The sequence below is a fragment of the Purpureocillium lilacinum genome (genome assembly GCF_023168085.1).
Source record: "Purpureocillium lilacinum CBS 284.36 DNA, scaffold_1, whole genome shotgun sequence".
NCBI lineage: Eukaryota > Fungi > Ascomycota > Sordariomycetes > Hypocreales > Ophiocordycipitaceae > Purpureocillium > Purpureocillium lilacinum.
The window spans coordinates 2,375,271-2,388,273 of record NW_027072111.1 but is presented as its reverse complement, the minus strand read 5'-3'; the positions used below and the strand labels follow the sequence as shown (position 1 = coordinate 2,388,273).

Here is a 13,003-nt window from a genome sequence, read left to right as displayed (position 1 = left end):
AAAGCGTTGCCCGACATGTCGTTTCCGCAGACTACGCCGGTGCGGCCGGTGCCTGGCGCGTTCATGAACACGCCGGCCCTCGCCTCGAGATTCCAGCCCAGCAACGACCCTGTACGACGACAGCTCTTCCCCGTCTCCGAAGAGACGCATGCAGGCTCTGGGATACCTGCGAACTCAGCGCCCCCCGGTCCGCTGGCGCCTCCCTCGACGAACGCTCCGCCTGGCGCCTCGACGGCCATAACACAGGCTGGCTCCAGTCAACCGAATCTGGTGGCCATGACGCCACTTCCACCGCCCCGTGCTGAGAATGCTCCGCCGGTGGTCAAGGCGGCCAAGGCCATCAATGCGTTCTTGCAGCTGGATGAGAGCTTTCCCGACCTGGATTCGTATTGCAGACGTAAGTATATTCTCGGGAGGTTAAGTGAGTGGCTTCGCTAATTCTCGACGCAGAAGGCGCTTCGTCGGACTACGAGCTTCCGGGACCTGACTCTGCTTGGGCCCCCTTCCATAAAACGCAGATGTACCCTATTCCGAATCAAGTCTTCGATCATTATAACGCGGGCGAACTCCAGACCCTGATGGGCCTCTTCGCCGAGATCAACCATGCCTGGGTAGTCATCGACAACTCGCTGTTCCTCTGGGACTACACTCACCCCGACCCGGAGCTCATCGGCTTCGAGGACCAACCGCACACCATTAACGCCGTGGCCCTGGTGCCCCCGAAACCTGGCATCTTTGTCAACACAATCACCCACATTCTCGTGGTCGCCACATCGTCTGAGATGATCCTTCTTGGAGTCTCTGCGACAGACACGCCCGCAGGCACCAAGTCTGTGGCTCTATACCAGACAAAGCTCACGCTGCCTCTCCGAGGCGTCGACGTACGAATCATTTCTGGATCTGCCGACGGGCGAATTTTCTTCGGTGGCAGCACAGACATCGATATCAACGAGCTGTATTACCAGTCTGAGGAGAAGTGGTTCTCGAACCGCTGTGGCAAGATCAACCACACAAACCCGGGTTGGTCGTCTGTTGTGTCTCTCCAGTCATCATTCTGGGGGACGAAAGCGCCCGAGCACCTGGTGCAGATTGTCATTGACGATTCACGGAGACTCGTCTACACCCTCTCCAGCAAATCGACGATACGGACGTACCATATGGAAGCTCCCGACCGGCTCAACAAGGTGATTGAGAAGGAAAAGGTGTACTGCCTGCGGGACATAGCGCACATGATTACACAGTCAAAGCTTCTCAGCGACCGCATGAACATTGTCTCCATCAGCACCATTGCGAAGCAGGAGGCGTCGAAGCTGCACCTCATGGCTCTGACCGACACTGGCTGCCGGCTTTTCTTTAGTGCAACGAGCGCGTCCAGCTACCTCTACGGGTCCCAGTCGAACATGGCGCCCCAGAGCATGCAGGTTCAGTTTATCAAGTTCCCGCCTAGCGCAAACCCGCGACGGATCAGCCAGCTCGCCCAACCGGGACAACCTGGCTCCGAGTCTGTTGTCGACCTGGAGTCGGTCATGTTGCTTGGAAGCAGGCAAGGAGCTCGCTTCGCACCAGGGTTCTTCCTGGACTTCGTAAGCAGTACGAGCGATGCCAACGTGGACACCCTGTTTGTCTCAGGGCCGGAGACTGGACGGATCAAGCGAACTTCGCCGACAACGCCACTCCGCTACTTCGAGCAGGCCAGTTGGATAGATATTGGAAGCCGTGCCGAGGCTGTCGGGCTCATCACCAAGCCTTTCGCAGCCGCACAGCAACCTCTCGGATTTGGCAACGAGCTGGCGGTTCAGTTTGATGAACCCCCGAGCGAGTTTGCCGTTCTCACCAACACCGGTATTCATGTCATCCGGCGACGCCGCCTGGTGGACACCTTCGCCGCGGCCATCCGTGATGCGCCAGGCGATGAAGCTCTGGATGTCATCACGCGTCGTCTCATTCAGCTGTACGGCCGCGTTGAGACCGTTTCGACGGCTCTGGCTGTGGCCTGTGGCCAAGGCGGAGACGGTCGACCGGGTGCAGCCAGGGCGATCGATCAGGCCACGCAAGACCGAGCAAGGGGGCTCTTTGTCGATTTCGGTGGCCAGCCTACCATTACGGAGACGGACGGGATCGCGCTGACCACCGACTCCGTCAGACTGTCGTCTCGCCACGACGCCCTGGCTCTCTATCTTTCTCGCCTCATCCGTAAGCTTTGGAAGGCCCCGGTTATCAAGAGCGGAGTGTCTCCCGCAGGCGGCATTGTGATCGACTCGGTCGTCCCCATCCGCAAACTTGTTTCGACGCAAGAGAACCTTGAGCGACTGCGAAAGTTTATCGATTCCAATCGAGGATTGATCCAAGGCATGTCCGGCCCGTCGGACCTCCAGCGAGTGGCTAGCAGACAGGAGGAGGTGGCCCTACAAGCTGAGCATCAAGCGCTCTATGCGCTGCAAAAGCTGATGGAGAGCATATCGGAGGGCATCTCCTTCGTGCTGATGATGTTTGATGAGCGCGTGTCCGACATTTTCGTCCGCCTGGACGAGACCGCACGCCAACAACTCAAAGACCTTACCTACGAGAAGCTTTTCTCGCAAGCCGACGGCAAGGACCTTGCTAAGCTGCTGGTCAAGGCCATCGTCAACCGCAACATTGAAAGTGGATCGAATGTCGAGACTGTGGCGGACGCGCTGCGACGGCGCTGCGGCAGCTTCTGCAGCCCCGATGATGTGGTCATCTTCAAGGCCCAGGAGCAGCTCAAGCGGGCATCGGAGCAGCCCCTCAGCACGAATCTATCGAGAAGTCTGCTACACGAGAGCCTCAAGTTGTTCGAAAGGGTGGCCGGCAGCCTGACCTTTGCGAACCTGCAGACTGCTGTCGCTCAGTACATCAACTTGAAGTACTACGCCGGGGCCATTCAACTCTGCCTGGTGGTCGCTAGAGAGTCGGACAGAGGAAACACGGCACTGCAGTGGGTCAACGATGGTAAGCCCACCAATGACCCTAGAGGCATCGCCTTCGAGAAGAGAAAGCGATGCTACGACCTGATCCACGACGTGCTGCGGGACCTGGATATGGCGTCGAGCAAGGAGCCCGAGTTGATCGACGGGAAGCTCACGGTCATTGCGACCAAGAAGCTGGAAGCTTACGACGTGGTAAACGGCTCAGACGACGAGGTCTTCCACTTTGATCTCTACGAGTGGTATATCCAGCAAGGCTGGACGGACCGCATCCTGGCCATTGACTCGCCTCATGTCATCACCTTCCTGCAACGCCTGGCCGCTACTAACGTGGAGCACGCGGATCTTTTGTGTCGCTTCTACACCAACCGGAGTCGATTCTTTGACGCCGCCGAGGTCCAAGCCGAGCTTGCCAACTCGGACTTTGCTCTCGGCATCAAGGACCGAATCCGGCTGCTGAGCTTGGCCAAGGCCAACGCCAACGTGGCTACCGTGGGCGTAAGCCGGCAGCAGCAGCAGATGCTCAACCACGCAGTGACCGACCTGCTTGAGATTGCGAACATCCAGGACGACTTGCTCGGCAGATTGAAGGTGGACGAGAGGATCGATCCCGATCGGAAACGAGAGATTGAACAGGCCCTTGACGGCAAGGTTCTGGATCTGTCAGAGGTACATGACGTTCCCTCTAGTGATGGTGGATTCACGCGTGCTAACAAAGCGAAGCTTTTCAACGACTATGCTGATCAGGCCGGGTACTACGACCTGTGTCTACTCATCTACCACACGGCTAACTATCGCAACCCGACGACAATCTCTGGAACGTGGAGCAACCTCATTCAACAAACACACGACGAGGTGACGGCGATGCTGGAGAATGTTGCCGCTGGGCAGCCTTCACCACCTATGCCGTATGAGGCGGTGACGAGCAAGATCCAAAACATTGCTCACCACACGTCTCTCGATAGTTTCGTGTTCCCCATCCAGACGCTCCTACCGGAGCTGTGCCGCTATGCGGTTGCGTATCAGCAGGATGCGACCATTGGCGCAGACCCAACGTGGCCCGTGCAACTATTCCTGTCGCTCGGCGTGTCTCATGACATGATCGTGAGGGTGCTGGAGAACATTTTCGACACGCAGGATTATGGATTCAGCGGCATGGTCAGGAATCGCATCATCGAGATCATCGTCTATGTAGTCAACAACTGGGTGTCGGACGTGCGACGCCGCGGCGGCGCGGCCAAAGGAGGATCCATCGGACCCTGGGTTGGCGAACTGCTGGCGCGGTGCGAAGCCGCGCTGCCACCCCCCGGACAGGGGAGCAACAACGGCGGCGCGGACCTGGCCGATATCAGACGGGTGTTGAGGACGCTGCGCAGGGAGGTCTCTGGGTTGATTGAGCGGGTGCCCACGGGTAGCCTGAGATTCATGTAGAATGGGCGAGCGATGCCTTCGTTTTTGGTGTAAGGAAGTCGGGAATCCGGGACGTTGACGGGGCGTCAAGGTAGGGTCATGATGTACAAGTCTTGCACATAGCATAATGGCGAGGGAACAGTGAATGCGTTTGATCTGGATTTCGTCGCTCCCGCTGATCTGGGAGCTCGGATCATCGCCCCGCGGGCGTTTGAGACAATGGGTTTGTCAAAACGAGCTATCAAGGTTCGTTTGGCCATAGCGCCGAGTCATCATTACGGCGACTTTTCGGACACTTGATGTGGTATTTAGACCAGCGTGAAGATATCCAGTAGCAGAGCGAGCACTCGGGCTAGCATGATAATCCGCACCAGACTCATCGTTAGATATCGCCCATCATCCGGCTTTCTACATCGCACCACGAGGACAATGGCGACCAGCGTGAGCATCGAGGCCGCGGCCGAGCGGCTCTCGAAGCACTACCACAGCGCGGGCTCGCGCACGAGCGCGGCGGAGGAGCGCCAGCGGGCGCGCACGTCGGGCAGCATGATGGGCGGGCTGGCGGCGCCGCTGCTGGAGCAGATGGGCCTCTCGTCGGCGGCGGCGGACGAGGTACATGCGAGGCAGCCGATCCGTCTGCTGGACAGCGCGTGCGGACCGGGCGTGTTTACGCGCGAGGTGCAGGAGGCGCTGCGGAGGACGGCAGAGGGCAGGGAGGTGCTCGCAAGGAGTCGCTTCGTGTGTGCGGATAGTTCGCAGGGGTTGGTGGACATTGCGAGGCGGAGGATTGAGGAGGAGGGGTGGGTGAATGCCGAGGCGAGGGTCGCGGATGCGATGGTGAGTGTTGAAGTTTCCCCCCTTGGATGTTTGTCTACAGGGGCGGGCAGGGCTGACAATGACTTCTTGCTGTAGGATACGGGACTGCCGGCGGATGAGTTTACGCATGTGGCTATCACGCTGGGCTTGCATCTGATACCCAAGCCGGATGCTGTTCTTGCAGGTGAGCCGCCTCCCTTGCCATCGCCACCCCGTCTTCACACATGAAGCCACAAACTATATATCAGTACGAAGTATGAAAGTCCAGCAGACTGATGACAACGCACAGACGTCAAGAGAGTGCTCAAGCACGGCGGCGTCTTCGGCGCGACCACATTCCCATCATCCAACGCGCAAAAGTTCTGGTTCCCGGACCTGCGGGCCGCCTTCGCGTCGATGCCGTTTGACGCGCCGCTGCCGGCGCAGATGCCGATGCAGGTGCACGCGAGCGGGCGGTGGTACGACGCCGAGTGGGTGGCGGCGCACCTGGCGGCGCAGGGGTTCCGCGACGTGCGGGTGAGGGTCGTGCCGGGGCGGTACCGCGTCGAGAGCGCCGAGGCGTGGCTGCGCACGTTTGGCGGCATGCTGCCCTGGGTCACGGGCACGTGGTGGCCGGAGGAGCTGCGGGCGGAGCACGGCGACAGGGAGGTTGAGCGGCTGGTGAGGGGGTTCTTGGAGGAGAAGTATGGCGGCGGCGGCGAGGGGTGGGACGTGGAGTGGGAGGTGATTTGCATGACGGGCGTGGTGGACAAGGTGACGGAGTGATGATGTGTTGAGTTTGGATATACAACAGCTGGGGATACAACAGGCACATATAGAGTTAGACATCTTACCTACATATTGTACCTGCTCCCAATCTAGGTCTGTAAGTCTGAGGCTGGTAGCGAGAACTATCACCAATACTACTGCGTATCCTGGCTCACACACTTCCCTTGTTTCTCGCACGAAAGAAAAGCTTGGCCCCGAACCGATGGTCAGTGCTGCCGTCCGTCATGTCGAACGGGTAGCAGGCTCGGGGACCCGCTGATCGACGGGCTTTAAGGTGCTGCTGGCGTCATCGCAAGGCAAAGTGCTACGTATCTCGCAACGCAACAGATGGCGTCGTCGTTCTGGAAGTCTGGAATGTGCCAAACCCGAAACGCCCCCTGACGAGACAATACTGTGTCTTCAGCACTGGCTAGCCCCTATAGCTAGGTCAAGTCAGGGGGGCATATAGAGGGGGGCATATAGGGGACGAATCCCCCCACGTGATCCACTCATCCAACCTTGGAAACCTAATTCCTTCCGAGTTCCCTGTCGCGACAGACTCGATTCATCCCATCTTCTCGCAAGCATCGTCATGTCTTAGGCTGGCTCAGTGCCCGCTGTATCGCACGCCATGATTGCGCTCTATGCCGCCGCGCTGCTCGGCGCGCTGTCGACGGGCGCCGTTGCCTCGTCGCAGGCGCTGAGCGACGAGACCCTCCCGTCGTACCATTACGGCGCGCCCATCCACGTCGAGTGCATGAACCGCAGCTCGTATGTTTCCCTACGCATCGCTTGCGCCCGTTTCGTCCGTCTGCTTACAGCGAACCTTCCAGCGAAACCGGCGAACACATCGAAGACGCCAACCACCAGCTGCAATGGGTCCCGTTCCCCCTCTGCAACGAGACGGGCAAGCCGCTCGAGTTCCACTACGGCACCGAGGGCGAGGTCAACTGCACGATCCCCTTCGTCTCCGACCCCTTCTTCCACCTCCTCGAGTTCTACATCCACAGCGACGCGCCGTTATCGTGTCGCCTGCCTGCTCGACCTCATGGGCACGTCGAGGTGGTCGGCGAGGACCCGCCCAAGCAGGAGTACATACCGCTCGTCTTCGCGCTCGCCGGCACGCTGCAGCTGAGCCACATGCACATCAGCACGCACATGAACGTGCTGCTGCACAGCACGCCCAAGCACCACCTGCGCCCGCACGACAGCGGCGTGCTCGACTCGGGCGTCGCCTACAGCACCAGCCCGCTGAGCCACATGGAGGGCACGCAGAGCCGGCGCCTCATCATCGGCGACCCCCTGCCGCTGCAGTTTTCCGTGCGCTGGTTCCCCACGCCCGCGCTGCCCAAGACGGAGGGCAAGGTCGAGTGGCAGGGCGTGGGCGGCCACGTCTACGCGAGCACCGTCTTCTACAGCATGGTGTCGTTTGGCGCGGGCGTGTGCCTGGCGGGCATGTACACCATGGGCGTGGTGCTGCCGCGGAGGCTGAGGAACAGGGCGCTCGGAGGAGCGACGCCGTTGGGCTACGGCTTGGGCAACGGCGTGGGCAACGGCTGGGGCTACGCGTCCAAGAGGATAGACTGAGTAAGGGAGGGAGTGTTCCGGGCATCTATGACGACATGTATGACTTTGCGGCGTTGTTTGGCTCTGTAAGACTATTGTGCTGGACACCCTGGCATAGAAGACATTGATATCATTTGCTGCGCATGACATGAGCTATCTTTACCGTGGGTGCGGAATTTACCAAACTAATTTCACCACGCCTTTGCCTTGTGTGCTTCTTGCCGCTGGAAGCGGAGAAGAATGCGCGTGTACATGTCCACGGCGATGATGGCAGCTGGTCGAAGTTAGCATCTAAGCGCAAATGACTTGACTCGACTTGTCGGACAGCGCAACGAGGGAGGGGGGGTCCTCACGAATGATTGCGAACGGGAGATATGTAAACCAAAACAGCGACGACTTCTTCTTCGCCGACAGCTTGATGAAGCTCATGCTCCACAGCTCGGCGCAACACGCAACGGAGCCCATAAACGTGAGGCACGAAAACACAAGGGCGGCGAGCTCGACAAAGACGGAGGTGCGGCGCCAGCGGGACGACGACAGGCGCCAGACGAGGTAGACGGCGAGGGGGAACTGGACGAAGAGCTCGACCCAGAGGAAGGCCTGGAGCCAGGGGGAGTGGGGCGCCGCGGTGGGCGTGACGCTGAAGAAGGGGTCGCCGGTCTTGCGGATGTACAGGCGCCGGATGGCGATGAGGAAGTGCAGCGGCGCGGAGGACCGGGCGTAGAGGAACTTGGGGTAGAAGGCGACGAGGTCAAGGACTAGTCATGGCGCGTCAGTACAGCTTTGTCATAGAGATTTAGATGTTGGCCTGTGAGGAGGGGGTGGTGCGGACGTCGTTGGGCGACGGCGGATGGCCGGGACTCACAGATCATGCCGAGGAGCTGGATCGAAATGATGCCCAGGTACGCCCAGTCGCGGCGGTACTTTGACGACATCGCGAAGGGAGCTTCCGCCGATGGCGACTGCTGAAATGATGTCAGCGAGGGGATTGATGACAGGAATACAATGGACAGTCCCGGATTGAGTCGAGGTTGAGGGCTGGAGGATGAGAGGCGAGATTGTGGTGAGTGGAGTGAGATCGAAAAAGTCCGGGGGTTCGTCGTCGCTGGTGTGGCTCCCCTGTCAGTCTTGGGTGTGAATTGTTTGTGAGACTGAGACTTTCCGAAGTTGACCACTCAAGACGATCGCAACGCGGGTCCCCTTTCGTATAAATATCTCACATGGTGGCGCATCCAAGGCTCGTCTACATTTTCCCGTTCATGCATTGTTCTGCACTCGATTGGGCATGCAGGCCTTTGTTCGTCGGCCATTCACTTACGCAAGGGGCTGCTGGGACACCCGGTCTTTCACGCTCCGTCGTGCCCGCTCCGATCGCCGCGAATTCGAGCACTGAACGGACTGACCAAAAACAGCATTGTGCTTTCTGCACCTTGTACTCTACACGAGTGATTGTATTGATTGGGTGCAAGAACGACTTAGGGTCACTACTCGTCGCACATGGTTGTATGACGCCCTCCGGCTTGAACGTCACAGGGTGTAAGCCTACATGTAGGTAAACACTGAAAGGCCTCGAACAGCAGCGACACGGGGTCTAACGTCCGTCTTCCGTCTACTTCATCCTTTTCATCTGCCCGTAGTACCAAGACTAGATAAGAAAGGCAGCGTCAGCAAAATTCGCATACAAATGGGTGTCGGGGAACATTACGCTCTCGACGCCAGCGCCCAAGGCCTTGACGCCCAGATACTTGACAATCCAGGGTATGGCAATGTGCTTGGTCGCAACCCGCGCCTCGTCGTCGGATACATCGCGATTGAGGATCGTGGCATTTGGTAATGACGGCCGCAGGATCGCTGGTCTGGCCAAGCCGACCAAGTCGCAAGAGCCTTCGGCGATGGCTGCCTCCATGCCCCGTCGCGTGCGAAAGCCGCCCGTTACCATGAGCACCGTAGTTGGCAACGCTTTTCGGATGGCCTTGGCAAACTCTAGGAAGAAGGCCTCGCGTGCAAGTGTCTTTTCTGACTTTTCGTGGACTTGGGGACCGTCTCCCACAAACTGCGGCCAAGCCATCAGCTGGCATTGATCTTGCCAAGGGTACATGTACAACGGTACAGAAGGGGTGACTTACAACTGGATTCTCGTAGGACCCTCCGCTGACTTCCATGAAATCCACGCCTGCAGCGGCAATGGCCTTGGCTTGCTCGAGCACGTCCTGCAGCTCGCTCGACGACGCGGGGTCCACGGCCGCTTGGTGGTCCACCGAGTTGAGCTTGACGCCGATGCAGAAGTTGGGTGGCACGACGGCGCGCACTGCGTGGATAATGTCAACGACGAGGGTGGCTCGCTGCGCTGCTCCTCCGCCGTACTTGTCCGTGCGAAGGTTAGTCTTTGCAGATAAGAACTGCGCCAGCAGGTACCCGTGCGCAGCGTGGATCTGGACGCCGTCAAAGCCGGCTTGAGAGGCAAGTCTCGCAGCGCTTGCGAACCTCTGCACAACATCCTCGATGTCTTGGACCGTCATCTCGCGCGGCGTGCCAAAGATCAAGGACGCTAGGGTCCTTTGTGTGAGGCTCGAGCCAAAGTCCATCGCGACGCTGCTCGGCGCCATGGTCTTTTCGAAGTAGCTCCTCTTGCCTGCCCTGATGGGAGACTGTCGGCCGGGATGGTTCAACTGTAAGATGGCTGGGGTTCCTTTGCTTTTGCACTTCTCGGCCAGCTTTCGGTATGCGGCGAGCGTCTTCTCCTCGGACACGCGGGTGGTGTCCATGGCGAGGTCCTCGCGCGCGCCGTAGTAACGCTGGTCGACTTGGACCGCGCCAGTCAACATTAGGCCCCATCCGCCGTCGGCCCAGGCGCTGTAGAGGCGGTGGAATTGGGTCGAGGTTGGCAGGCCATCGCAATCGGCCAGTTGCTCGGTCGTAGCTGCCTTGACCAAGCGGTTTTGCAACGCGAGACCGCATGGCAGCGTCAAAGGCCGATCAAGATGTAGGTCGCCCATGGTGATGCCCTGAATTGGATGTTATGATTCTATGGATACCACCCTGAGAAAAGATGATAATGTACTCGAGACGCTGGGAGAGGCCATATTTATCTTCACCACTTGAGTCGAAGGTGAGAACAGCGCCTGAAGTCGTCCAGCGGACTTAAGGTACGGCTCGCGCTCTGGCTCGCGATCGGAAATCGTAATTACGTGCCATTCTCAGGTCATAAAGCACTCTACATGGCTTAAAATATCTGAAGCAACTCCAAACGAACTGGGTTCGGCGAGCAACGTGAAGGCAGCTCATTCGAAGACACGCTCGCAAGCTGTGACAAGTGGTCGGCATGGATGAACGCAATGCCCGACTTCGATGAGGTCGGGCTCAAGTTGTGCCGCTTGAAGCAGGCTACAACATGATATCGCGATGTTTGCGGATGTTGTCGTCGTCGCGTGGCTGCTGTGCTCAAACTCCGCTAGGCGGAGATTCCGGCATTGATCCGCTGATTATTCTCCCGTAGTCCGTTCAGCCTCACAACCTCGGTTACGCTGGATCCAATCCGAGTTATCTGTCCAAAACACCAAAAAAGAGGAATGAGTTTGCTTGAGAGTGACGAATGTACAAGGCTCCAGCTTTGGTTGAAGAGTCACCGTTGCTCGATGCGTGGCGCAGACGTAGGCGACAGCATAGATCCTGGTCTCGTCTAGTCACTGTAGTGTGCTCTTCGCAGCCTCGACAGGCAGCAGTTATTGACAAAATGCCACTTCTACCCCGCTAACCTCCTCAATCACCAAGCCATCGTCACTCATTTCTCAGACTGGTACCCTCAGCATTGCAGCATCCGTCGACATGCCCTTGACCCACGCTTTTGCTACCAAAGGCCTCGCCATCTACGTCGACAACCCGCAGTCCAGCTACAAGCCCGGCGACACCATCACTGGCCGAGTTGTCCGCCAGGTCCCCGTGGCCGTCGGCGCCGACCGTGTCACCATCACGATACATCTAACGGGCAACGCCGCCGCAAAATTGGTGGAATGGAGCGACCACATCGGCGAGAGCCAGAGAAGCTACCACTCATCCTTCCGTCTGGTCAACTCGGACGACACACGTGTCCAGCTCCACGACGGGCCGCTTGACATTCCACGGACAGTCGAGGGCTTGTCCATAGACCGTATCGACAACCTAGACAAGCAAGATCAGACGATTGGCCGCTCGTGGCCGTTTTCAATCACGATTCCACGGCAGACGGCAGCAGGCAATGTCCAGGAGAGCAGGGCCGACATTACACCCTTTGTTCCAGTGGATAAGAGCGGCTACGTTCCGTCGCACCCGCTGCCATCGAGCTCTTGGCGGGGTCGGGAGGAGACGGGCCCTGGGCAATTCGAGAGCGGCTTCATTGAGTATTACTTGAGGGCGACCTTGAGTGCGGCCCATGGTGGCAGCGGATCAGAGGCCATTTATCTCATAGAAATCGGAACGTGAGAACAACACGGCAGTTCTGTCGGATCGTCGCACGAGCGACATAAGGTAGCAATGGGCAGTTTCGTTTGCCTCTATTGCTTGTTTGGCGGCTAAGGCGTGCCAGTATGCTCGTCTTATTACAGCCAACGTTCATGTTTGTCAAGGACGCGAGCAGATGCGCCCTGTCAAGTCCATACCAGCTTCGAGCGCGATTGCGGCAGTGCAATCCCAAAGCCAAAGCAATCATTCTTCAACAGTGAAAATCCACCATGATGGTGTCCTCCCAGTCGCCGCTCTTCCTTGCTGTCAAGTACGCCCTGGAAGGTATAAAGCTATCCTTGATGCCGGTCTTGTCACGGAATTCGTCCAGGGCCACCCCCCAGACAGCGCCAACGTTGCGATTGTGCATCGCAGAAACGCCCTTTGGGAAGCTTGCCTTGAAATGGCTGATCTCGGAAGTCTCGTCCTGACCGTCCTTCTTTATTTGTTCGTCCACCACGGCAGCGAGCGTGTCGCGTGCATTAGCCGTGAAGGGGACGGGCGCGGGAAGGCAGGGGAAGGGTGAGGATGGTCGCATGAAGGTGACGCAGCAATAATCCGCGACGCCTGCATCAGAGCACCGGCCAGAGACCTCAAAGTACGTGTAGGAGTCGTACTGGCCGCTGCTGAGGTCGGAGGGGCAGTCGAAGGTGTCTTGCTGCGCAAAGGCAATGCCCATCAGGGAGATGAGTGCCGCGGCGGTGGCAAAGGCAAACATGGCGTCGGGCTGTCGAACGGATGCAAGTTGGCGATGGCAATGGCACGAAAGCGTCCGCGGGAGCATGCAAACTGGTACGAAAGGCCAGATAGATCGAAGTTCTTTCTGACTGGAACTTTATACTCCTACGCAAAGAACGTGAACTCGTCAATGTCCGCATTTGCAGTGAATCACAGCACTGTAACGTTCAGTCCAGACGTCGCATGATGATCCGAACTCTATGTCGGCAACTCAACTTTGCAATGGCTTTGGCATCATAGAATAAATGGCCTTCTTCGAGCTCCTGGTGAATATTGTCACTACAGTGCTTCTTCTGCACAACACT

At 58.3% G+C, this 13,003-nt stretch overlaps 7 protein-coding genes across 7 annotated transcripts; 4 read left to right on the top strand and 3 right to left on the bottom strand.

Moving 5' to 3' along the window:
* Nucleotides 1-15: 15 nt before the first annotated feature.
* PLICBS_000444 (uncharacterized protein) lies at nucleotides 16-4,376 on the top strand (the record flags this gene model as incomplete). The annotated part of the gene is made up of 2 exons (XM_065599603.1): nucleotides 16-397; nucleotides 451-4,376. The coding sequence occupies 2 exons, from the start codon at nucleotides 16-18 to the stop codon at nucleotides 4,374-4,376; spliced, it is 4,308 nt and encodes a 1,435-aa protein (XP_065455675.1).
* Nucleotides 4,377-4,784: 408 nt separating this feature from the next.
* Nucleotides 4,785-5,936, top strand: PLICBS_000443 (uncharacterized protein; the record flags this gene model as incomplete). The annotated part of the gene is made up of 3 exons (XM_018318560.2): nucleotides 4,785-5,192; nucleotides 5,268-5,355; nucleotides 5,461-5,936. The coding sequence occupies 3 exons, from the start codon at nucleotides 4,785-4,787 to the stop codon at nucleotides 5,934-5,936; spliced, it is 972 nt and encodes a 323-aa protein (XP_018184085.2).
* A 613-nt stretch (nucleotides 5,937-6,549) lies between these two features.
* On the top strand, nucleotides 6,550-7,505 carry PLICBS_000442 (uncharacterized protein; the record flags this gene model as incomplete). The annotated part of the gene is made up of 2 exons (XM_065599602.1): nucleotides 6,550-6,689; nucleotides 6,740-7,505. The coding sequence occupies 2 exons, from the start codon at nucleotides 6,550-6,552 to the stop codon at nucleotides 7,503-7,505; spliced, it is 906 nt and encodes a 301-aa protein (XP_065455674.1).
* A 170-nt stretch (nucleotides 7,506-7,675) lies between these two features.
* PLICBS_000441 (uncharacterized protein) lies at nucleotides 7,676-8,419 on the bottom strand (the record flags this gene model as incomplete). Its single annotated transcript, XM_018318562.2, has 3 exons — nucleotides 7,676-7,758; nucleotides 7,838-8,242; nucleotides 8,350-8,419. The coding sequence occupies 3 exons, from the start codon at nucleotides 8,417-8,419 to the stop codon at nucleotides 7,676-7,678; spliced, it is 558 nt and encodes a 185-aa protein (XP_018184087.2).
* A 674-nt stretch (nucleotides 8,420-9,093) lies between these two features.
* On the bottom strand, nucleotides 9,094-10,480 carry PLICBS_000440 (uncharacterized protein; the record flags this gene model as incomplete). The annotated part of the gene is made up of 3 exons (XM_018318563.1): nucleotides 9,094-9,129; nucleotides 9,190-9,537; nucleotides 9,611-10,480. The coding sequence occupies 3 exons, from the start codon at nucleotides 10,478-10,480 to the stop codon at nucleotides 9,094-9,096; spliced, it is 1,254 nt and encodes a 417-aa protein (XP_018184088.1).
* Nucleotides 10,481-11,309: 829 nt separating this feature from the next.
* PLICBS_000439 (uncharacterized protein) lies at nucleotides 11,310-11,942 on the top strand (the record flags this gene model as incomplete). The annotated part of the gene is made up of 1 exon (XM_018318564.1): nucleotides 11,310-11,942. The coding sequence occupies one exon, from the start codon at nucleotides 11,310-11,312 to the stop codon at nucleotides 11,940-11,942; it is 633 nt and encodes a 210-aa protein (XP_018184089.1).
* A 229-nt stretch (nucleotides 11,943-12,171) lies between these two features.
* PLICBS_000438 (uncharacterized protein) lies at nucleotides 12,172-12,678 on the bottom strand (the record flags this gene model as incomplete). The annotated part of the gene is made up of 1 exon (XM_018318565.1): nucleotides 12,172-12,678. One exon carries the CDS (start codon nucleotides 12,676-12,678, stop codon nucleotides 12,172-12,174), a length of 507 nt encoding a protein of 168 aa, XP_018184090.1.
* Nucleotides 12,679-13,003: the final 325 nt, after the last annotated feature.